This window comes from Engystomops pustulosus, chromosome 8 (assembly GCF_040894005.1).
Source record: "Engystomops pustulosus chromosome 8, aEngPut4.maternal, whole genome shotgun sequence".
In the NCBI taxonomy this organism is placed as follows: domain Eukaryota; kingdom Metazoa; phylum Chordata; class Amphibia; order Anura; family Leptodactylidae; genus Engystomops; species Engystomops pustulosus.
Window position 1 is genome coordinate 66907979 of NC_092418.1, and position 24221 is coordinate 66932199.

A 24221-nucleotide genomic window follows, 5' to 3' on the forward strand; every position below is an offset into this window, starting at 1 on the left:
CAGCAGCTATGTCATCTACCTTATCGAATGCCAGTGCGGTCTCCAATATGTTGGTAGAACGACACAAGCACTGCATTGTAGATTAAACCAACACAGATATAATATCAGACATAAGGTCTTAAATCATGGACTGTCTAAACACTGTACCCTTAAACATAAAGGCGAAGGAAAAATTCCATTATGCCAATTGACTTCATTAACCCTGGAATCAACAATAGATTTGCCACTTTAAAGAAAAAGGAAATCTATTGGATTTATAAACTTAACACCTTGAAACCATCTGGACTCAATGAAATGACAGAAACCGTATTAAGTTAAAAATACTGCCGTTTGTTCCCCCAAAAGTAATACATCCCAGTTTGAATATATATCTTCTCCCTCCATTATCCCCATCAATCTTAGCATCCATACATACCGCAATTCCGGCACTCCAGCGCAACACATCCACAGCTCACCATGATTCATTAAATTCTCCCTTCGAGACTGACAACTCGCTTTTTGGCCCCTCCCGGCTTCCGTAGTCTGGTTGACTCGGAGGATCGCGATAAGATCTCTGCGCCGGATCAACAAGGTTATAATTCCCTCTCTATATAGTAAAGGCATAAGGTCCGGTATCTATTGGTTTTATATGTGTATATATACATCTTACCAATTATGTATACGTTAATTTATTCTATTTAATTTATTTTATTTTATTTTATTATGGATTTTTCTATTATGTCATCTTTAATATGCATTTTAATTAGGTCGCTTATTTATTTATATATTAGGATGATGTTTATTATTATTATTACTTTTAGTAACAATGACTCAATACGAGTCAATTTTATGAATGAATACAATTACTACAATGTAGATGTTTACATAGTGACATCACCCTGATGTCAGCTGGGGGTCATCTTCCCGCCAAGTGATGCTTATAAGCCCGCTTTACCTATGTACTGTATACCTTTTGTAACTGATGAAGAGCCCGGTTCGGGCTCGAAACGCGTCTTACCCAATAAAGGAACTCTAAGTTTATCATATAATACTTGTGAGTATTTGGCGCCGAAATAACCTCCTGAAAAAAACCAACATTACCCGATAACTGTACCACATGCCACACCAGAAAGGCAGCGGAAGATCAGGGAGGTAAATAAGTGGCTCAAAAGTTGGTGTAGGAGGGCTTTGGGTTCATGGAGAACTGGGCTGACTTTGCTTTCGGCTACAGGCTCTACAGTAGGGATGGGCTGCTCCTCAATGGGGAAGGTGCAGCTGTTTTGGGGGCAAAAATGGCTAGAAGGTTGGAGGGGTGTTTAAACTAGAGACTTGGGGGGGAGGGCAACTACACTTGTGCAGTGAAAAAAGACAGTGTAGATATGGAACTGGGAAGAGTCATAGTCCATGGGGGAGGAAGGGGGGCTCGAATAAGATTGGAGAATAAGAACAAAAGGAATAGGGATAGGGAAAACCAAATAAAGTGTATGTACACAAATGCCAGAAGCCTCACTAACAAAATGGAGGAACTGGAATTCTTATATTGGAGCGCAAGTATGATATAGTGGGTATCAGCAAGACATGGCTGGACAGTAGATATGACTGGGATGTTACTATAGATGGTTATTGTCTTTTGAAAAATGATCATATAAATAAAAAAGGAGAAGGGTTTGTTTATATGTGAAATGTTTATATGGGAAAAAGAATAATAAAATATTACCAGGGATCTGTTATAAGGCTCCAAATATAATGGAGGCAGCAGAGGAATTGCTGATAAGTCAAAAGGATGTGGCTTCAAAGCATGGTGAAGTACTTATCATGGGGGACTGCAATTACCCAGATATTGACTGGGGGGCAGAAACCTGCAGGTCCTTCAAAGGTAGTTGGTTTTTGTCGACAAAAGACAATTACCTGTCGCAACTAGTCCTGGAGCCAACAAGAGGGGGGCTTTGCTGGACTTTATCCTAACCAACAGACCTGACAGGGTATAAAAATTACAGGTTGGGGGGAACCTGGGTAATAGTGATCATACTATCATTGATTTTGTATTACGCTTTACTAAGAGCGTTAGTGAATGGGCAACCAACACTCAGGAGGGCAATTTTTCAGCAACTAAGGGAAGACCTTATGGGCATAAACTGGGACAATGTTCTCAAAGACAAAAATGGGACTTATGGTATGGGACACATACTATATGGGAAAAAGCATAAGAGGAACAAGAAAAAGCCAATGTGGCTAACTAGTTTTGTAAGGAGAGCAATAAGGGAGGAAGATAAAGCGTTTAAAGGAAACCTACCATTTAGAATGGTAGGGGTAAGCTGTAAGTACCGAGCACCAGCTCAGGGTGAGCTGGTGCCGGTACTTACTTTCGTTAGTGTTATAAACCGCGGTATCGCGGTTTTAACACTTTTTAAACTTTAGAGCAGAAGAGGCTTCGGCGCTGCGTGCGCCTACATAGGAAATAGCGGAGATGTTTCGCGCGCACGGTCGCGCATAGCGCTGAAGCCCCTTCTGCTCTAAAGTTTAAAAAGTGTTAAAACCGCAATACCACGGTTTATAACACTAACGAAGGTAAGTACCGGCACCAGCTCACCCTGAGCTGGTGCTCGGTACTTACAGCTTACCCCTACCGTTCTAAATGGTAGGTTTCCTTTAAGGTGCTAAAACGCAAAGGTAGCTATGAGGCAATACAGGATTATAAAGAAAAAAATAAATCCTGTAAAAAGCAGATAAAGGCCACAAAAATAGAGACTGGGAGAAATATTGCCAGGGAGAGAAAAAATAATCCCAAATTAATTTTCAAGTATATAAATGATAAAAAATAAATAAAAACGGAGAGTGTGGCCCCTTTGAGGAGTAACATGGGGGCAATGGTGGAAGGAGATGAGGAAACGGCCAATCTACTGAATGTCGCCTTCTTGACTGTCTTTACATTCTCTTTGGAATGTTAACAGTTTAACCCAGGAAGAGGTACAATGCCGCCTCACAACCACTAAGATAGATAAATCACCGAGGCCAGATGGCATACACCCCTGGGTTCTACATGAACTATGTACCGTTATAGACAGACCGTTATTTTTAATATTTGAAGATTCCTTGAAGACTGGTTATGTTCTACAGGACTGGCGCACAGCAAATGTGGTACCAATATACAAAAAAGGATCATAAAGTGATCCTGGAAACTACAGACCGATGAGTCTAACTTCTTTTATGGGAGTATCCTGGAGTATCTCACTGTACTAACTTTATAGCCCAGTATCAGCATGGGTCTATGAGAGATCGGTCCTGTCAGACTAATCTGATTGGTAAGTACTAGGCTGGATCTGGGAAACGCTGTGGATGTTATAAATCTGGACTTTTCAAAGGCATTTCACACATGTTGTATAAAAGGTTGGTACATAAAATGAGACTGCTGGAACTAGGGGAAAATCTGTGTATTTGGGTAAGTAATTGGCTTAGTGATAGAAGAGAGAGGGTCGTCAGTAATGGCACATTCTCAGATTGGGTTGACGTTACCAGTGGAGTGTCACAGGGGTCAGTATTGGGGCCACTTCTTTTTAATATTTTTATTAATGACCTTGTAGTGAGTTTACACAGTCAAGTTTCAATATTTTCAGATGATACTAAGCTGTGTAAAGTATTTAATACTGAGGTTGATAGTTTAGCATCACAGAAGGATTTGTTGAGGGTTGAGGATTGGGCAGAGAAATGGTTGATGAGGTTTAATGTATATCAATGAAAAGTAATGCACTTGGACCATAGAAACAAAAAGTATAATTATGTTCTAAACAGTCAATTACTTGGCAAAATTGGAGCTGAAAAGGACTTGGGGGTATTGGTGGATGGTAAACTTAATTTTAGTGACCAGAGCCACTGTGATGTATCAAGAGAGGAATAGATTCTCATGATAAAGACATAGGGGCTTATTTACTAAGGTTCAGCGACCGCACTTTGCGCCACTGTGACAGGTATTTAACTGGGGATTGTGTCGCACGCGACTGGATTGTGGCGCAGCTGCGCTGGCTATCATGCGTAAGAAATAGGGGGGGTGGGCCGTCGGACGATCCAACGGATTCAGACTGAGCGCAGGATTTAACTTTAAAATTGTGTCGCAAGATCAAGAACTTGCATACAACAGGAAGAAGGTGATCTCCAGCGGACCTGGGCGGGGAAGTAACAGATCTTCGTGAATCTCGGCAGAGTGCATTCCATTTAGACAATGCACTTTCAGGGATCGCGACAGGACAGGTAAATAAATGTGGCCCATGGTTTTGCCCTTATACAAATCACTGGTCAGACCACACATGGAACATTGAGGCACATTTACTGAGGGCAGTCGGACACATTTCCGTCGGGTTTTGCAAATTTTTCCAATATGCCCTGAATTGCCCCACGTTTTTGGCGCATGCGATCGGATTGTGGCTCATCGGCGCCGGCTTCCATGCAACACAAATCGGAGGGCGTGGCCGTCGGACAACCCGACTGATTTGGACAAACCGCAGAATTTAAAAATGGAATTGTGTTGCAAGATCAGCACTCACATGCATCGGGAAGAAGAAGGTGAACTCCGGCGGACCTCAGCAGGGGAAGCACCACATGGAGGAAATTGGACGCGCGATCTTAGTGAATTGAGGCAGCTATGAATCCTCGTCGGACATTCCGGTTTGGCGATGTCAACAGGTCGGGTAAGTAAATGTGCCCCATTGTGTATAGATTTGGGCACCAGTGGATAAAAAGGATTTAGTAGAACGGGAACGGTTGCAGAGGAGAGCAACCACGATTATTAGGGGAATGGGGGCACTAGAATACAATGACAGATTACAAAATTTGGGATTATTCAGTTTAGAAAAAAAATGACTGAGGGGAGACCTCATTGCAATGTACAAATACCTGAACGGGCAGTATAAAGATCTCTCCAAATATCTTTGTATACCTAGGCCTGTGACCAGGACAAGGGGGCATCCTCTACGCATGGAGGAGAGGCAATTCTACCATCAAAATAGACAAAGGTTCTTTACTGTAAGAGCAGTGAGACTATGAAACTCTGTAGGACTAGGGGCCTGTATGACTTTCTGGAGAGAAAAAATATCACGGGTTATGGGGAAAAATTTTATTCTTAAAGGTTGAACGTGCGTCTTTTTGCTGTTTTTTTATACTATGATACTATGTATATTGATAAAGTAAACATTAATAGTTACAGCTCAGAATACATTAAACACTAAAAGGACATCTACCACCATGATTAGGGATTTTAAACCATGCTATCATAGTGGTGTGTGCCCCCTCTGGCACAATCTGCTCTTCTTTTAGCTTTTTCTGCCCTGGTTTTTACAAAATAATGCTTTTACAATTATGCAATTGAGTCTGAGGGCCTCAGGGCACAATAAGTGTTAATGGAGCCTGACCAATGGCAAATGCGGTTTCCTTAAAAAAGGTGTTTAATAATAATTTTATCATCTTTTTTATACTGAATTGCCTAAAATTTTTAATAAAAAACAAGTGGTAAAACAGGTATTTTATTCCATTCCGAGCCACACCCAGTTCTCTGCAGCCCAACCCTGTTTTGCAAAGCATGATGGACAGCTGATCCATGCAGCTTCTGGGACAACATCCTGGAACTCTTTAACCCCTTCCCGCTCATTCAAAACGGTATTTATCCCCAAAATGGTCAATTCTGAAAATACAGAAAATCGATATTCGATTTGTAAGCCGCGTGACATCAAAATAAATTTTTCAAACATTTAAAAAATTATGAAAATGTAAAGTTGACATATGGAAAATGTTATTCAGCAACTTATTTAGGTGGTAAATCTATCTGCCTGAAAACGTGGTGATTTTGAATTTTCAAAAAAAAATTTCTTTTTTTTGTAAATAAACGCAAAACTTATCATCCAACTTTTACCACTAAAATGAAGCACAACATGTGGAGAAAAAACAATCTCAGAATCACTTTGATAAGTAACAGAGTTCAAAAGTTATGACCATATAAAGCGACGCAAGTCAGAATGGAAGTCAGTGCCCATGTTAGACAAAAAATAATAAAATTATGTCTTTTGGGATTTGAGCAGGGGAAACACAAAAAAGGGTCTTTTAAGTCCATGTTTTTAAGGTTAAAAGGAGAACACAATAACATGATGCACAAAACATGTGATACACAAATACCCAAAACATAAATATGATAATGCAAATGTCTACCACTAAATGATCTCTGCAACCCTCAATATGAGGATGCTCAAGATTTTAGCTTACACACATTTGAACATTTTGTAAAGTGTTTCCATTTCATGGCAAATAACACTTCCTGAGTTTTTAATTAACCTATCTTGTCTATCTCTGCCACATAAACTGAATTATTTTTACATACAAAAAGGCAGAAAAGAAGCTGATAAAGGTGTGTATGTAAAGTAAAACATTGCATTAGTAGTTCTTTTGCTTTATCTGCTGCCTTTGAGAGACACAGATAATGCAGCAGTTACATAAGTACCTGAACTCCCTTCCTCAATACAAAGGGGAATCTCTGCTTCTCTCACATGCTGCATGGGGGAGGGCAGCCTGCAAAAGTAGCTACACAGAGCTCCGCATATTGGATCATTATTGGCTGTTATTCAGCGCTGGGAGAGGTGGCTGTGCAGGAAATTATTGAATATGCCGGACTGCAGCTGCAGGGAGGCCGCAGATTAAGGTCACCTCAGGTCATGTGCATGAAGGAAATGAATGTTTACGTTTACAGGCATGGAGAGTGGCAATATATGGGCCAATTTAGTTTTCAGGGGTGGTAATTTAACTGACAGGTTCCCCTTATGGGAAAAAAGTTTCTATGTCTCCTATTTTTTTTTCCTAACTCATTTAGTGAGCTGGGTTTATGAAAATCTTCATACATACGGTAACTGTTAGATCTAACAGAGGCTAATGATGTACCGTTTTCTCTAAATATACTGCATTCTTAATCCCTTACCTATGCGTGACGTATCTGTGCGTCACACGTTGACTGTGGGTGTATGGAGTGGTCTCACTGGCTGAACTCTCTCCTTTTTGCAGCAAACACCCACCAGTCACACCTGCGGTTGGTGTTGTCACCGATTGCGGGTGTTAACCCTGTAAATGCCTCCCAGCGGCACAATCTTGGATTCAATAACCGCAAACTGTGAAGTCATCGGGGGCGGATACCATGACAGCCTCAGGTCATACAAGACCCGATACTGTCTGATTTTACATTGTAATAGATGATATATAATATCCCATATACAGCCATACTGTAGTATAGTAGGATCAATCATACAACCACGGTTAAAGTTTCCTATGAGGTCTAATAAAAGGTATGAGGTAAAATAGTAAAAAAAAAATGAAATTAAAAAAATCTTAAAATTTAAATCACTCCCCTAATTTTCCTAGAGTGATAGAAATATAACCAAACAAGCATAAACATGTTGGGTATAGCCGCATCCCAAAATTTTTGATCTATCAAAATATAATAAAGCTCTTTTTTTTGGCATTTTAGATGTAAAGGAAAATAGCGCCCAAATTCTAAAAACACCACTTTTTTGCCATTTTTAAAATTCATTAAAAAGTGATCAAAAGGACTTAGTCGTTAAAATGGTAGCATTGAATATTTCATCAAACGTCCCAAAAAACGACGCCACACACTACTCCGTACACTGAAGTATGAAAAAGTTATTAGCACCAGAAGATAGCAAAATGAAGGATTTTTTTTTTTTAAAAGGAAGTTTTCATTTTTGTAAATGCATGAAAACATAATTATTATTTGGGTACCGACCCAAAGAATAAAGTAGACGTATCATTTGGGGTGCACAGTGAAAGCTATAAATTCCAAACTCACAAGAAAACGGCACAAAAACATTTTTTCACCAATTTTTTCTCCAATTTCACCACTTGGAATTTTTTTTGCTGCTTCCCAGTGTCAGGCTTGCGGGTTGTGGATTCACTGGACCACTGCAGACGATGACTAAAGCCACCTGGGACCGGAGTTTAAGTGGTACCCGGTTTTCACCAGAGCCCGCCGCAAAGCGGGTTAGACAAGCTGCGGTGTGGTACCACCAGGTCGTTCCTCAGGCGTGACTTGTCTGCAGTGGTGGCCAAGGTTGAGGTACAAGAATGGCAATCAATCTCGTGGTCAAAGTCCAGGCACAGGGTCAGGGCAGGCGGCAGAGATGCAACGTCAGAGTTCAATCCGGGGTCAGCAACAGGAGGTCCAAGCAGAGGAGTACGGGAACACAGCACACAGGACAGCAGCACGGAGGAACACTGGTACACAGGAACACGGAGGAGCTCAGGTAACACTGGAACACGGAGGGACACAGGAACGCAGGAGACACAGGAACGCAGGCTAATCGCAGTAAAGCTTTCTCTCAGGCTGTGAGGCACAAATATCCGGCAAGAGATACAGGAAGAGGCAGGCTTAAGTAGTTTTAGTGAAAATGGCCAGCGCCAGTTAGTGCTGCCGGAGTCGGCGTGGGAACGGGACGGGGTAAGTAAGAAACCAGGGGACCGGAGCAGCCGTGAGGCGCGGCACGGGTGCCCCTGCGACCTGGGAGGGAGGTCACAGAGGCACCCGTGACACCCAGTACATGCGCTCCCCTACTTACAGATGACCCCTAGTTACAAACAGACCTCTGGATGTTGGGAATTTACTGTACTTTAGCTTTAGGCTACAATAACCAGCTATATAAGTAATCAAAGGTGTCTGCATGTAAGCTTTATTTTTAATCCTGGTTCTTATAACAACCCAACATTTTTTTAAATCCAACTGTCACAGAGACGAAAAAAAATTGTCTGCATCTACAATTATAAAGTATACAGTTCCAACTTGCATACAAATTCAACTTGAGAACAAACCTACAGAACCTATCTTGTACGTAACCCAGGAGCTGCCTGTACATGCCATGGCAAGGTAAATCCCGTCAATATGAAGTTCAATTTTTTACGAAGCTCTCACACAGCTCTTTACATGGAAAAATAAAAAAGTTATAGATTTTTGAAGGTGGGGAGTGAAAAATGAAAACGCAAAAACGAAAAAGGGAATGGTCATTAAAGGGTTGAAATATATTCTTATTTTTACAATAGCAAGGATTATTGTCATGGGAAATCTTGCTACTCACAAGAAACTAATATGTTTTTTTCTTGTTTTGTTTTTCAAACAGGGTTTCTATCTGATAGTCACAACTGTACATCAGGTCTGGTTATGTTTTGTCATTAACTGCAACATCAGCAAAGGATGGAGGCTTTGGAAGTAGATGACATTAGTCCAGCACTTGAGGTCACTGAAGACTTCTTCAATTCATTTGATAATCTAGAACACGTGGGTCATCAGTCTGAAGTCTTTGGCATTCATGATGTCCCAGAACTCTTGGGAAATGACATCTCTGATAAGATCAAGCAGCACGCTGATGGTCAGAATGCCAATAGCTCTCAAAGTAGCATCATTTGGGAACGATGCAAAAGTAGCCTCTTTGATGCCAAAGCTAAGAATGGTATTCATGCCATAGAACAGTTTTCATCAACCAGAAAAACATTTCCAGATGTACCCTCGCTTAATGGAGAAGAAAAAGACTCTTCATCATTTAGTTTTTTTACAACTTGTCATCGTAGACGTGACAGGCCACGCTCGGTTAATGAGACTGCAGCCTCCACCGAAGAGACTACAAAATTTAGACGAGGGCACAACAGGTCTCGCTCTGATGTCAGTCATGTGGACTGGAATAATGTCCGCAAGCCTGCCCCATTGCAGCGGTCATCGAGCCAAGGGGTTCACTTCACCAGAGACATTGAAGGAAATGATGGTACGCAAGTCTTACTTTATCTGAATTCTATTGGTGTAACCAGTTCACAACACTGTTGGTTGTATGTCTGTTGGTCATTCCCTTTATATTTGAATGGAAAAATAATGTGCTTTAGAAGGCTATATTTTATGTTGTAAATAACAATGGGAAGGGCTTCTGTTTACCATCAGTATTGGATGTTGAAGCTAGATTGTAGGAAGTAAACTGCAGCACTCGCCAGTTAAAATGTCTTCAATCCAATAATTCAGTGAGACCAGAATAATACACCTCAGCTTCATTGTGCAAGTGGCAAACCTACGACACATGCGCAGTGAAGCCGGAGTGTAGTAATGCAGCTTCATTGCACAGGCGCCGGGAGCACTGGATCAAGGCTAGTATAAAAGTTACTACAAACAATAATTTATTCCAAAGTGTAACAATTTTATTAATCACAAGTCACCAGAACATAAATAAAAGGGAACCTGTCACCAGGAGACCTATTTTAAGTACTCCCCCAGTCCCCACAGAGCATAGCACATACACGTACCATCTGCTCTATGACTAGGCACCTGGGAGTGGTTGTAAAGGAGCAGTTTCCCCCCCAACCTTGAGAAACTGCTCCTCCATGTGTCCTTTTCAAATAAATGAATAAACCCCATCACTTGGCTTAGCGACGCCTCCTGCTCTAGAATCACTCCCGAGTGATGGGAGTTATTCATTTATTTGAAAAGGACACATGGAGGAGCGGATTCACCAGGGTGGGGGGGGGGGGGGAACTGCTCCTTCCAGCCACTCCCAGGTGACGAGTGCCTAGTCACACAGCACATGGTATTGAAAGGTACTATATAACACATTTTTCTGTAAAACCTATTTTTTATACAAAAACTTTTTGGTGGTGTATGTACTATGCTCTGTGTGGACTGGGGGAGTGCTTAAAAAATGTGTCTCGTTATTTTGCATGTTGTGTCTTAAAATTTCTAGCTGAAAAGCAGATATTTAGTTGTTTGATATTATGATGATTTGTTCATGTGAACGTTGTTAGTTGTTTGATATTATGATGATTTGTTCTTGTGAACGTATCAATATGAGGCATTTGTGAACTCTACACATTTCCATCTATTACATTTAGGAGATATGAAGGTAAATATTTTCAGTTTGGAGCACATTTTTTGCTATTAAAGTCAATTTTAAGTATTTTTTTATAAAATGTTTCAGTTTGAATCAAAATTGCATGAAGGCGCATTTGTTTATAAACTCTTTAATGCAAGTTTGAAAATGGTGCAAATGTCTTCTTTCAGAAAATATATGGTTTGCTGCGGTTTACTTTAATTCTTTTTGCTGTAATTTCCCATTGGTTGAATTCCCAGGTGAAGATGCTTATCATCTATCTCCTGTCTATATATCTATCTGTCTAGTTATCTATCTCCTATAATCTGACCATTTACATATCTTGCTTTTTCTCTATTTATTAATCAATCTTCTATTTCTCTTCTACCGTATTTATCTCTCTTATCTATTATATATACAATCTACTTTATAGTTCTGCATCTAGAAATCTCTATCATCTTTCATATTTATCTTCTATCATAATAATTATAATTAATCATTCTTTATTTATATAGCGCACTCAGATTACGCAGCGCTGCACAGAGCTTGCCAGATCAGTCCCTTTCCCCATGGGGCTCACAAACTATTCAACCTACCAGTAATTTTTTGGAGTGTGGGAGCAAAACAGAGGACTCTTTGCAGATGTTGACCAGCACTGCAAGGCTGTAGTGCTAACTACTGAGCCACTGTGCTGCCCATCAATCTCCCTATTATCATTTTCCTATAAAATTCTCCCATATTACAGTTTGTTTTACCATACTAAAGGGAGCCTCTTACAGACTGTGACTGGTCATAAAATAGTTTTATTTTGGGGCCCCACTTTTAGTTTTGCCCAGGGCCCCACTTTGTCTAGAACCGGCCCTGTTTGCAAAGCACAAAATAAAGAAACAATTACTTAGCCAAACAATAGCAACCACCAACCGTATTGCACTGTCAACCAGGGCACGCTATCCAACACACTATTATGGTGTATTGTGATTAATAAAATTGTTACATTTTGGAATAAATTGTCTGGAGTGGCTAAATATTGGCAAGGTCTCAAATTGGTGGTTGAGCCCTTTATTGATTGAATATTTAAAACTTGTTCATCACATTACTAAGAAGTTATTCCATAGTCAACAAAAAAAAATAACATGCTAAAAACCAAGGCAATCCCTCACCGAGTAAGGTTTCTATTACAGGCGGTCCCACTTTGGACACCCGATTTACAGACAACCCCTAGTTATAGATGGGCCTCTCTGCCCACTGTGACCCCTGGTGGAGCTCTCTGGATTCTTTTACTTTAGCACCAGGCTGCAATGATCAGCTGTAAGATGTCTGCAATGGAGCTTTTTTGATAGTCCTTGTTTCCATGACAGCACAAAATTTTTAAAATTCAACTGTTACAGGGACGAAATTTTCTTTTGTCTGTAGCTACAATTGTAAAATATACCATATTCGACTTGCATACAAACTCAACTTAAGTTGAACCTATCTTGTATGTGACCCAGGGACTGCCTATACTGAGCTTAGAACTTAAAGGCAGGGGTGTAACTACAGTGGTAGCAGCCATAGCAGCTGCTTTGGTTCCCACAGTGTCAGGGGGCCCATCATCCGTCCAGACACAGTTAAAAGTGGAGAATGTGCACCATTATATACGTATTATGCTGCAGATAGTATATAACATATATGTGATGCATATATTATGTGATGTGTGTGTATTTACCTTGTATATATGCTGTTTGTTTTGTAACAGGCACTGTATGTGTGTGTATATGCTCGATATATGTATGCATGAGTGCAGAGGTCGCATTAACGCCTCACCAAGCGTCATAGACGCATGATGAGGCGCCATTACTCCCCAGAATAATTGCCATGCATAAAAGTGAGCCTGGCAATTGACTGTAAAGTATCACTGGTAAATTGGTCGGGTCTGTGTATCTCCCTGAAGCATAGTGTCCCGGATGGTTTAGTCAGGCTTGTGCATGGCTCTGCATGGGAGATCCGGCGGGTGCTGGGCAGGATCTCCCCTACTTCCTTCCAGTAAGTGTGAACCTCGGGGATATGAGGGAGAGGGATACGGGGGGGGGGGGGGGGGAATCCTCACAGGGTCCCAAGATCAGTGTGCGATTCCTGGTCCGGACATTACCTGAGTCTGACATCCCTGTCACATGTGTCAATGGGCACCGCCACAGGGGGCGACACTGTGTACAGGCCCGAGCTGGATCCAAAGGGCCTGTATGTGAATGCACATATTTCATTAGTTTGTGCGGCTGTGAGACTTCAGCCGCACAATTGCTCCACAATTCGGCAGAACAAGGTAAAAAAAAAAGCCATTTGCAAGCTCCCATCCTGCTACTACCACTTGGCCCTGTACTGTCCTCCAGCCCAACCAAACCCTGCTCCACGCTGCTGTATGCCTTCGCTCCTCCCCTCTCCCAGGCATCTCTCAACATTATCAGGAGAGTATAAGCCGACCAGAGTATAAGCCGAGGCCCCTCATTTTACTACCAACAATTGGGAAAACCTATTGACTCCAGTGTAAGCCAAGGATGGGAAATGCATTGGTCACAGCCTCCCAGTATATAGCCAGCAAGTCCCCAGTACTATACAGCCAACCCCCTTTAGTATATAGCCAGCCAGCCCCCTTTAGTATATATCCAGCCAGTCCCCTGTAGTATACAGCCAGCCAGCCCTCTTTTTTAGCCAGCCAGCCCCCTTTACGGTACAACCAGCCATCCCCATTTAGTATACAGCCATCCAGCCCCCTTTATTAGCCAGCCCCTAAGTCATAGTATGTGCCGGCCGCCACAGCGCATGCCCACGTCTCTGTCGCTTGTTACAGCAGAGAGAAGAGGAGCCGCGTGGACTGGAGCATCCCTGAGAAGACAGCAGAGGAGCCGCGCCGACATTGGGGAGTTTATTTTTTTTCTATTGACTAGTGTATAAGCTGACGTGATGTGACCCCCTGCTCATTGGTCTGAGTGAGTGAGTGGGTGGGTATGACTGTATCGATAGCTGGTGCAGTACCAATAGAGAGCCATGGCTAAGGTTAAGACAGGTGACTGCACAGCGAGGACAGGATACTCTGAAATGTCGCTGGATCAACACTGCATGTGTGTATTCAGGTTGTTTTTAACAAAAATTTCAGGCATGTTTTGAAAAATTTGATAAAGAATCAGGCTGACCACCCAATCCTACAAATTAACACACATAGCAACAAGCCGTGCCTATGATTGGTCGCTCATCTCTTATGATGACTTAATCCCTTCACGACTGCTGTACATAATGCTGCACATATTTATAACATATTTTGGTAAAAGTTTTTACTTATTAAAAATGTATCAGGAAAGTGACAAAAAAGCTTATTTTTTCACATTTGTAGTCAATTATAGGCAAATTTTATAAAGAAAAATATATGTAATTAATAAAACTACAATATGAAGAAGTCTCACATTTCAAAGTAAAAATTGTTATAATATTTAAAGGTTTTCCAGAGAAATTGTCATTTAAAGAAGTGCAAACCTGGACATTCAGGCTCCAATGACCATCAGTCACAAAGGGGTTAAAGGGCACCTACCACCACGAATCTACCTATAAAGGTAGATCGGGTGGTAGGTGGATGTATGGGACGTGAGGATAGCCCTTTTTAGAGCTAATCCTCACGTCCCCGCTAGCCTAGCATAAACTTTATTGCCCTAATATGTTAATTTAATTAAGCGGCTACCGGGGCGTGGAGTAGCCGGACACGAGGCTACACGGCGCGGCTACTCCACGCCCCAGTAGCTGCTTTCCCCCGCCTACCCTGTGATCTTCGGCGCGCAGCTCCTGGCAGCTGCGCGCCCTCGTCCGAGAAGCCGGAGTTCTGCGCATGCGCAGTAACTCCGGCCTCGTTCCCGAGATCGCGCATCTTGGCCGGAGTTACTGCGCATGCGCAGAACTCCGGCTTCTCGGACGAGGGCGCGCAGCTGCCAGGAGCTGCGCGCCGAAGATCACAGGGTAGGCGGGGGAAAGCAGCTACTGGGGCGTGGAGTAGCCGCGCCGTGTAGCCTCGTGTCCGGCTACTCCACGCCCCGGTAGCCGCTTAATTAAATTAACATATTAGGGCAATAAAGTTTATGCTAGGCTAGCGGGGACGTGAGGATTAGCTCTAAAAAGGGCTATCCTCACGTCCCATACATCCACCTACCACCCGATCTACCTTTATAGGTAGATTCGTGGTGGTAGGTTCCCTTTAATGTTAACTATAGGACTATATGAACTTACTGTATACTCTAGCAATGATACACTTGGTAAAAGACTATGCCTTTGCCCACTCTGTATTTAGACTCCAAGCCACTGTAGTATCAAAGGAGGTGTAATATTCCTATTTTATTCCTTCTCTCTATAGACAAGACCACAGAAGAAATGGAGGTTGAGTAGTGTACAAGGTCCAGCTTTACTTCTGGTAGTGGGGGATACAACACTGGGGAAATAATCAGCTATTCATCTTCATAGATGTTACACTGCTGCCATTAGGCTTTGGCTTCTCATGCTTTATTTGCTGAAATAAAAGCTGGAAAATCAAACAATTTGTCATTTCATGGATAAAATGAAAGCGGGAGAGCCACACGCCTTCTGTTTTCAGAAGAGGACATCTTCCATAGAAATGACCTTAAATATCAATTACATTGGGCTTTATTTCATTAATGGTGGATAAAATATGACTTTTGTCAATCTTTCACTGCAAGATAAAATCAGTGTAATCCTATTATGACGGACAGTAATAACGCCTAATTTGTTTCTACAAAGTGCTTTCAGCTGTCCGCATAGAGAGCATTACGTGACTTATTAATGTAATTGCAAATCTGTTCATTTTTATTATCTTTACACAATATCAGGCTCTGCACAATGGCGCACTGTTCCGCTTTCACATACATGCTTATATTAAATGTAATTATTACTTTGCTTGGATGGAGCTGACCTTATACAGGATCTATGTGCAGTCATACTAATAGGTAATTGAATTGTACTTTTTATTTCTCATTTTTATTAGATGGCGTTCTGTGTGTTTGCCTAGATCATGTGTCCAATTTAGTGCAGTGTTCTGCCTCCCCAGTAGAAGTGAGGAGAACATTTACACTTAGTAGAAAACCAAAAACACTCGTACCAGGTTGATGTAAAAGGGGTTGACCTGCCAAAACAATGGTTGTTTACACAGATCAGAAGGCAGAACAAATACACTCACCGGCCACTTTATTAGGTACACCATGCTAGTAACGGGTTGGACCCCCTTTTGCCTTCAGAACTGCCTCAATTCTTCATGGCATAGATTCAACAAGGTGCTGGAAGCATTCCTCAGAGATTTTGGTCCATATTGACATGATGGCATCACACAGTTGCTGCAGATTTGTCGGCTGCACATCCATGATGCGAATCTCCCGTTCCACCACATCCCAAAGATGCTCTATTGGATTGAGATCTGGTGACTGTGGAGGCCATTTGAGTACAGTGAACTCATTGTCATATTCAAGAAACCAGTCTGAGATGATTCCAGCTTTATGACATGGCACATTATCCTGCTGAAAGTAGCCATCAGATGTTGGGTACATTGTGGTCATAAAGGGATGGACATGGTCAGCAACAATACTCAGGTAGGCTCTGGCGTTGCAACGATGCTCAATTGGTACCAAGGGGCACAAAGAGTGCCAAGAAAATATTCCCCACACCATGACACCACCACCACCAGCCTGAACCGTTGATACAAGGCAGGATGGATCCATGCTTTCATGTTGTTGACACCAAATTCTGACCCTACCATCCGAATGTCGCAGCAGAAATCGAGACTGATCAGACCAGGCAACGTTTTTCCAATCTTCTACTGTCCAATTTCGATGAGCTTGTGCAAATTGTAGCCTCAGTTTCCTGTTCTTAGCTGAAAGGAGTGGCACCCGGTGTGGTCTTCTGCTGCTGTAGCCCATCTTCCTCAAAGTTCGACGTACTGTGCATTCAGAGATGCTCTTCTGCCTACCTTGGTTGTAACGGGTGGTGATTTGAGTCACTGTTGCCTTTATATCAGCTCGAACCAGTCTGCCCATTCTCCTCTGACCTCTGGCATCAACAAGGCATTTCCGCCCCCACAGAACTGCCACTCACTGGATGTTTTTCTTTTTCGGACCATTCTCTGTAAACCCTAGAGATGGTTGTGCGTGAAAATCCCAGTAGATCAGCAGTTTCTGAAATACTCAGACCAGCCCTTCTGGCACCAACAACCATGCCACGTTCAAAGGCACTCAAATCATCTTTCTTCCCCATACTGATGCTCGGTTTGAACTGCAGTAGATTGTCTTGACCATGTCTACATGCCTAAATGCACAGAGTTGCCACCATGTGATTGGATGATTAGAAATTAAGTGTTAACTAGCAGTTGGACAGGTGTACCTAATAAAGTGGCCGGTGAGTGTATATTTCAAATATATTTTTACACCACCATTCCAACTTATAGGGACAAACAGATCCCTATAAGTCTACATCTCACGTTGTGACAGAGAACGCAGCAGTCATGACGGCCCAATGACACTAGGTCTTTTGGGGGGTATCTTACTTCAGGGAAACTGGGTATATATTTATAGTACCTTGATTATATCATGAAAGACCTGTAACAAATATAACCACTGAATTCCTGACAAGTGAGATAGACTTCTAGAGGGATATGTGGCTTATAAATAAATTACCTGCCTAGTATTTACCGCCAGGAATGCTTCAGCTGAAGTAGGGGCAGCACAGCAGGTATCACAGTTGCTTTGTAGCACTGGGCCACGAAGGATGTGGGTTATCCCTATGTTTAAGTGGATTTCCTTTCACAATCCAAAAATTTGCTTAAAGGGAACTTACGAGTACGAGGCCTATAGGGGATAGTGACAATATGTGTTAAAGGGAACTCGTGACCACCTTTTTCATAAAAATGGATATAGAGCCCATATCCCACAAGGGTATCCTTCTTTATCCAAAAGTATCTCTACTCACAAATTGGTAAAAATGTTGTTTAACCACTTTGCGTTGCAGCATTTTTTTCATTTATTTTTCACTCTATACAGAGCTGTGTGAGGGCTTATTTTCTGTATAACATATTTTACTTCTCATTCATGCTATTTATTATTCCATGCTGTGTACGTGGAAGCTGGAAAAAAAATCCAAATGTGGTAAAATTGGCAAAAAAATGCAACTGCGTCACCTTCTTGTGGGCTCAGTTTTTTACGGCTTTCACTGTGCACTCCAAATGACACGTCTACCTTATATACTCGAGTATAAGCCTAGTATTTCAGCACAAAAATGTGCTGAAAACCCAAACTCGGCTTATACTCGAGTAAAAAATATATAGGTTTTTGTGGTAAAATTAGGGGCCTCGGCTTATACTTGGGTCGGCTTATACTCGAGTATATACGGTACTTAATTCTTTCAGTATGACCACTGTGATACCAAATTTATATAGGTTTTATTGTATTATGAAGTGCACAGCCAGGAATAACCGTTTTTATATTTTGATAGATCAAGCATTTTGGTACGTGGCAATGTTTATTTTGTTTTAAATCTGTTCTAGGGAAAGGGGGTGATTTGAATTTTTAGGTTTTTTTTATCTTTTTTATTTTTTAACTTTTCTTTTCTTTTTTTTGACTGTTTTTCAAACCCCCTAGGGTATTTTAACCCTAGGTTGTGTGATTGATCCTACCATATATTTCTAGTACACAGGATTTTCCACATCATCATCTATTAAAATGTTGCTGGTGGATGTTCGCTGTAATGTGCCTCAAACACTCACCTTGTATGGAGAGGGCTCAGCCATCCTCCTACACCTGCAGTCGATGTGTGACATACTACCCTGTTTCCCCTAAAATAGGACATCCCCCGAAAATAAGACCTAGTACAATTTTGTTCAATCTTAGAAATATAAGGCCTCCCCTGAAAATAAGACATAGCGGCAGCCATTGCGGTGGACCCCCATGTCGTATATTAGTATTAGTAGATTTTTTAGATGCTGCAAGAGGTTGTGACATGCGGGAAGATTTACAGAATCACTGACTGTTGCAGGACAAATACGCTACAAGCTGCTACATGGACATGAAGTGCTCATTTAAGGAAAGTTCTATTGCTAAAGATGAGAGATTGGGGCCAAAAATTCCAATAGTTCAGAGTTTGGAGAGTAATAAGGATGTTTTAGAAGTTTATTTTTTTTGTTCACCAATAAATGTAAAAAACAAGGATACCTGCGCTGGCTATAAAATTAGGACTATTAGGTTCGGATAAACGCTATACCACTAACGGATCTACAATGATTAAAAACATCAGTGTGCACGATGCACTAACCTGTAAGTGGCACCCCTCCTGTGTGGGAAGTTTGATTCCTTCCGTTTAGTGAGGTTGGCTTCGCTGTATCTGACTAAGTTTTAATCCAAACTTACGTTTGTGCCCTCTTATTACACTAAGGCAATCAAACTTCCCACACAGGAGGGGTGCCACTTACAGGTTAGTGCATCGTGCACACTGATGTTTAAATCATTGTAGATCCGTTAGTGGTATAGCGTTTATCCGAACCTAATAGTCCTAATTTTATAGCCAGCGCAGGTATCCTTGTTTTTTACTTAAGTAGTGTTTGTAGCAGTGGAGAGGCACACTGTCCTTACCAGCGAAGGTTTTTTCCTTTCTCTTTTTTTGCTTATTTAAGCACTTTGGCCAACCCATCTACATCTTTGCGCCAGTGTATATCAAAAATACCCCCCTTTTTCAAATGTAAATTCTTGTTCATGGAAAAATAAGACATCCCCTGAAAATAAGACCTAGTGTCTCTTAAGGAGCAAAAATTAATATAAGACACTGTCTTATTTTCGGGGAAACGGGGTAATACATCACACATCGGTTAGGGGTTAACAGGTGAAATGCAGTTCAATTGGGTTGAGATCAGGTGACAGACATTGTCATTCAAGAATATTTCACTTCTTTGCTTTAATAAACGCCTGGGTTGCTTTAGCGTTATATTTTGGGTCATTGTCTATCTGTGTTATGAAATGCTGACCAATCAGTGTGTCTGCATTTGGCTGGATTTGAGATATGTCTCAGTATGACCCGGTATGTCTCTGATTACCTTAGAATTCCTCCATATACTTCTGTCCGGTATCAAATAATCAATAATGTTTGAGGTTCATCTTGGTTTCATATGTCCAAAGTATGTTATGCCTGAGCTGGCATGCAGTTTTCTCCTGGGGAGTGTTATCCATTTGGTTGGCTTTTGTGAAGGGGTTTCTCTTCACCATGGAAATTATTCTTCGATCATCCACCACTCTTGTTTTCCGTGGACGTCCAGCTCTTTTTGCATTGAGTTCACTAGCGCTTTCTTTCTCAGGATTTACTAAACTGTAAACTTTGCTGCTCCTAGTATTGTAGCAATTTGTAAGAAAGATTTTTACAGCTTAAAGGAGGTCTCTCAGGTCATTGTCACTATTTCTGTCACAGGTCATTTGCATACAGCTTTAGGACCTCATTGCTTACGTTTACAGGCATGTAGAGGGACAATGAAGGGATATAGGCAATGCTTTCTAATGGCAGTTTATGAAAACATATTTAGTTTAGGGGGTTAATTTGCCTGACGGGTTCCCTTTAAGGATGGCTTGTTTTACCTGCATGGAGAGCTCTTCAGAATTACATAATGAATGAATCCCCCACACCATTGAAACTGCCTTTCAGTCAATTGTCCAATTAGTTTTGGTCCCTTTTAAAAACAGGGTAAAAACATGTCAAGAAGCCAACACTCCTCAAAACGTCATCTTTTAATGTGGATGCTCTCAAATGAAAGCAGGACGTCTGGACTTTATTTCCATGTCCATTATATCACAATAACTTGAATATGTTTCAGTAAATGGCTAAATAAAATGTGTTTCAGTGTCCACATATTTATGGACCTAACGCTACCTGTATTTATGTCCCTGTATGAACCTTACTGTACTATGGTAGTATAGAAGGACTCAAGTGCTGTGAACTGGGATCTCTTATTTATGGTACACTGTACTTTTTAATTATTTCTGTGTTGTGTGTCTTTTTAGAAATTAGTTAACTTGGTAACTTTTAAAGGTTCTGGTGTTAATTTTTTATTCAATAATTCATATTAATATGTGCATTTTTTATTTTTTTTCTCTTCCACTGAACAAGTAGCATATGAAAAAAACTCTTTGGTATATGTTTTTTGGTTGCCAGAATACATTTCCTTAATGTTATGTATCTCTGTTCTGCACTAGGACGTTGCCCTTTCCTGTTGTCTCATCTGCCCTTTTGTATGTCTCCTTTAAACCATTTACAATGTGAAAGCTCGACCCAGATGTTAGGTCATTTACTGTGATTAGCTTTCTTTTGTTCCACCTATGGGGAAAATAAATGAAATGGAAAAGTATTACCGTTTTCATTGAGAGTGGAAAGAAGATTGAACCTTTTGATTGGCCTCTTCCTCGCCAGCTTCCATCCTGACCCAAGTCCTAAGAGATTTTTCTTTTTTAATTTAATCGACCTGCACACTTCAGGGAAAATAGAGCGATCTAGCATTACAGAGGCCCACGGACAGATGATCCGAGCCATCTACGGTTTATGTAGAATAGTAAGTGGGAATGAGGGCACATTGGCAGCAGAAATAGACTTCTTGTAGGAAGGCTGGAAATATCTTCTGTACACACAGACGAGGACATGATTGCCGTTCAGGTTTGTTCGGCCTCTTATTAGATTAGCAGAAAAGGAAAATGCCACAAAATGCATAACCATTATGTGCACTTTAAGGGGATTAGTGTGAGTTTCAAAGAAATGTAATGGCTCTCTCTGTTATTTTCTTTTACTTAGAATACATTATGAATATTTCAAGAAAGATACATGGTACATTAGATGTCTGGTTTCACTACACAAGGAGAGTGAAAGAGATGTATGTACTTGTAAGCCATCCTCCTATATCCTTATCTGTCTTTATGTTTGCTCAGATAGTTGTAGGAGAAATTTTGCAGCCAATATTAACAGTCAAAACCCAAAATGTATTTTAATAATGCCATAAAAATTCATCCACACAAGGGGAAGAGAGAGCACCTCAATGTGCACTTATAGTACAAAGACAGATAGATAATGGAATAAAAAAGAGGAGAGAATGGTATAGATCCCGAGAGAACACTTTGATAACAGAAAACATAGGACATAATCTTGGTGAACAAAGATACCAGATAAAAAAATAAAAGAAAATGTATTGAAAATAGCTAAAATAATCACAATGCATGATAAAATATACAGTGTATTATATAGTAAAAATATAATATATGCTCAATCTCATAAAGCTAAAAGAAAATATTAAATGTATACATAATAAAATACACAATATATCAATTTTAGGTTCTGGCAAGGGCTGTACAGGCAGTCCCCAGGTTACGTACAAGATAGGTTCTGTAGATTTGTTCTTAAGTTGAATTTGTATGTAAGTTGGAACTATATATTTTATAATTGTAACTCCAGGCAAATTTTTTTTTGGTCTCTGTGACAATTGGATTTAAAAAATGTTAGCTTGTCATAAGAAACAGGATTAATAATAAAGCTTCATTGTGATAAATGTTACAGCTGTAGCCTAGGGCTAAAATGACCAACATCTAGAGGGCCATTTGTAACTAGGGGTTGTCTGCAAGTCGGGTGTTCTTAGATAGGGGACCGCCTGTATTACCCTTTAGGCTGTCTATGCCAGCTAGATAGGGTCATATAAAGGAACTGTATTTTTTTGAATTTTTTTTATAACATTTTTTTATTCAATTCTTCCTTGGCTACACTGCTGCCAGATAGTGTATCATCAACTATAGAAGGGCTGGGAATAATAGAAGTGGAAAAATGGATTTCATAGCATATTACTATGAGGATCATAGTCTGCTAGGAATAGGAGTAAATATATTTATTCTTTTTGCTCCCCTTCTTAGCTAAACATTAATTATTTTTTTATTTTTCTGTTTACAGAGCTGTATGAGTGCTTGTTTTCTGCATAACAAGTTGTACTACCTAATGATTGTATTCAATGTTCTGTGCCATGTACTGGAAAGTGGGAAAAAATTCCAAATGCAGTAAAAGTGACAAAAAGTAACAAAAAATGATGTGTACCATGTTTTAATAAAAATGCAAACCATTTTGTACAAAAAATAAATTCTGACACTAATCACCTTTTCATACTATAGCATATTGAGATATGAAAGGTGTCATTTTTGCAGGATGAAATGACATTTTATGTTATAAAAGTGGCGATACGGACATTTAGGTGTTATTTTCCATTACGGGCTCACCAAGAGATTCTTTAGAGATTCCCTAATGACTGATACGTTGCCAAGTGACGGATGCAAGGTTAATGTGGTACCAATGTTTAAAAATAGCTCTAGAACTTCACAAGCATTTATAGGCCTGTAAGCTTGACTTCCATTGTGGGGAAAATATTCAAAGGGTTACAGGAGTATATGACATAACATAATAGGTGACAGCCAGCATGGGTTTACTAAGGATAGAAGTTGTCAGACTAACCTGATCTGCTTTTATGAAGAGGTGAGCAGACGCATGGACAGAGGAGCCGCTGTGGATATTGTGTTCTTTGACTTTGCAAAGGCATTCAACACTGTCCCTCATAGACGCCTGATGAGTAAAATAAGGTCTATTGGTTTGTCAAGAATCATTGGCAATTGAATTAAAAACTGGCTGAAAGATTGTAAGAGTTGTTGTGGTCAATAATTCCTACGCAGAATGGTCACCAGTTATAAGTGCTCAGACCACTATTATTTATTGTTATTTATCTTTTAATGATATAGAGGTAGGAATTAATAGCACTGTGTCTATTTTTGCAGATGACACCAGGCTATGTAGTGTAATACAGTCAATGGAGGATCTTCGGAGGCAGCATTGTGACTTGGACAAACTGAGTGTTTGGTCATCCACTTGGCAAATGAGGTTCAATGTGGATAAATGTAAGGTTATGCTAATAATCCACATGCAACATATGTCCTTGGGAGGAAGGGGGTAAATCTGGGAGAGTCCCTCATTAAAAAGGACCTGTGTGTAATAGTGGATCATAGATTAAATAACAGCATGCAATGTCAATCAGCTGCCTTTAAAGCCAGCAGGATCTCGTCATGTATCAAAAGTGGTATGGACTTATTATTACTACTCAACAAGGCATTGTTCGACCTTGAATATCCCGCCCAGTTCTGGACACTAATCCATAAATAGGATGCAATGAAGAGCCACAAAAATGATAAGGGGTGTGAAAGGGCTCAGTTGTGAGTAAAGATTAAAATTTCTAGATTTATTTAGTCTTGAAAAGAGTCGACTAAGTGGGAACATGATTAATTTATCTAAGTATATGAA

General features: G+C 40.6%; 1 protein-coding gene across 4 annotated transcripts in view; it reads left to right on the forward strand.

Annotated features, from left to right (window-relative positions):
- PLEKHM3 (pleckstrin homology domain containing M3) overlaps nt 1–24221 on the forward strand; it is a 184707-nt gene that overhangs the window by 27330 nt on the left and 133156 nt on the right. For all 4 annotated transcript variants that reach the window (XM_072121040.1, XM_072121037.1, XM_072121038.1 and 1 more), the window contains exon 2: nt 9135–9773. In XM_072121040.1, the coding sequence (XP_071977141.1) occupies nt 9209–9773 (565 nt within the window). In that variant the 5' untranslated portion in view covers nt 9135–9208. The remainder of the gene's footprint in view (nt 1–9134; nt 9774–24221) is intronic.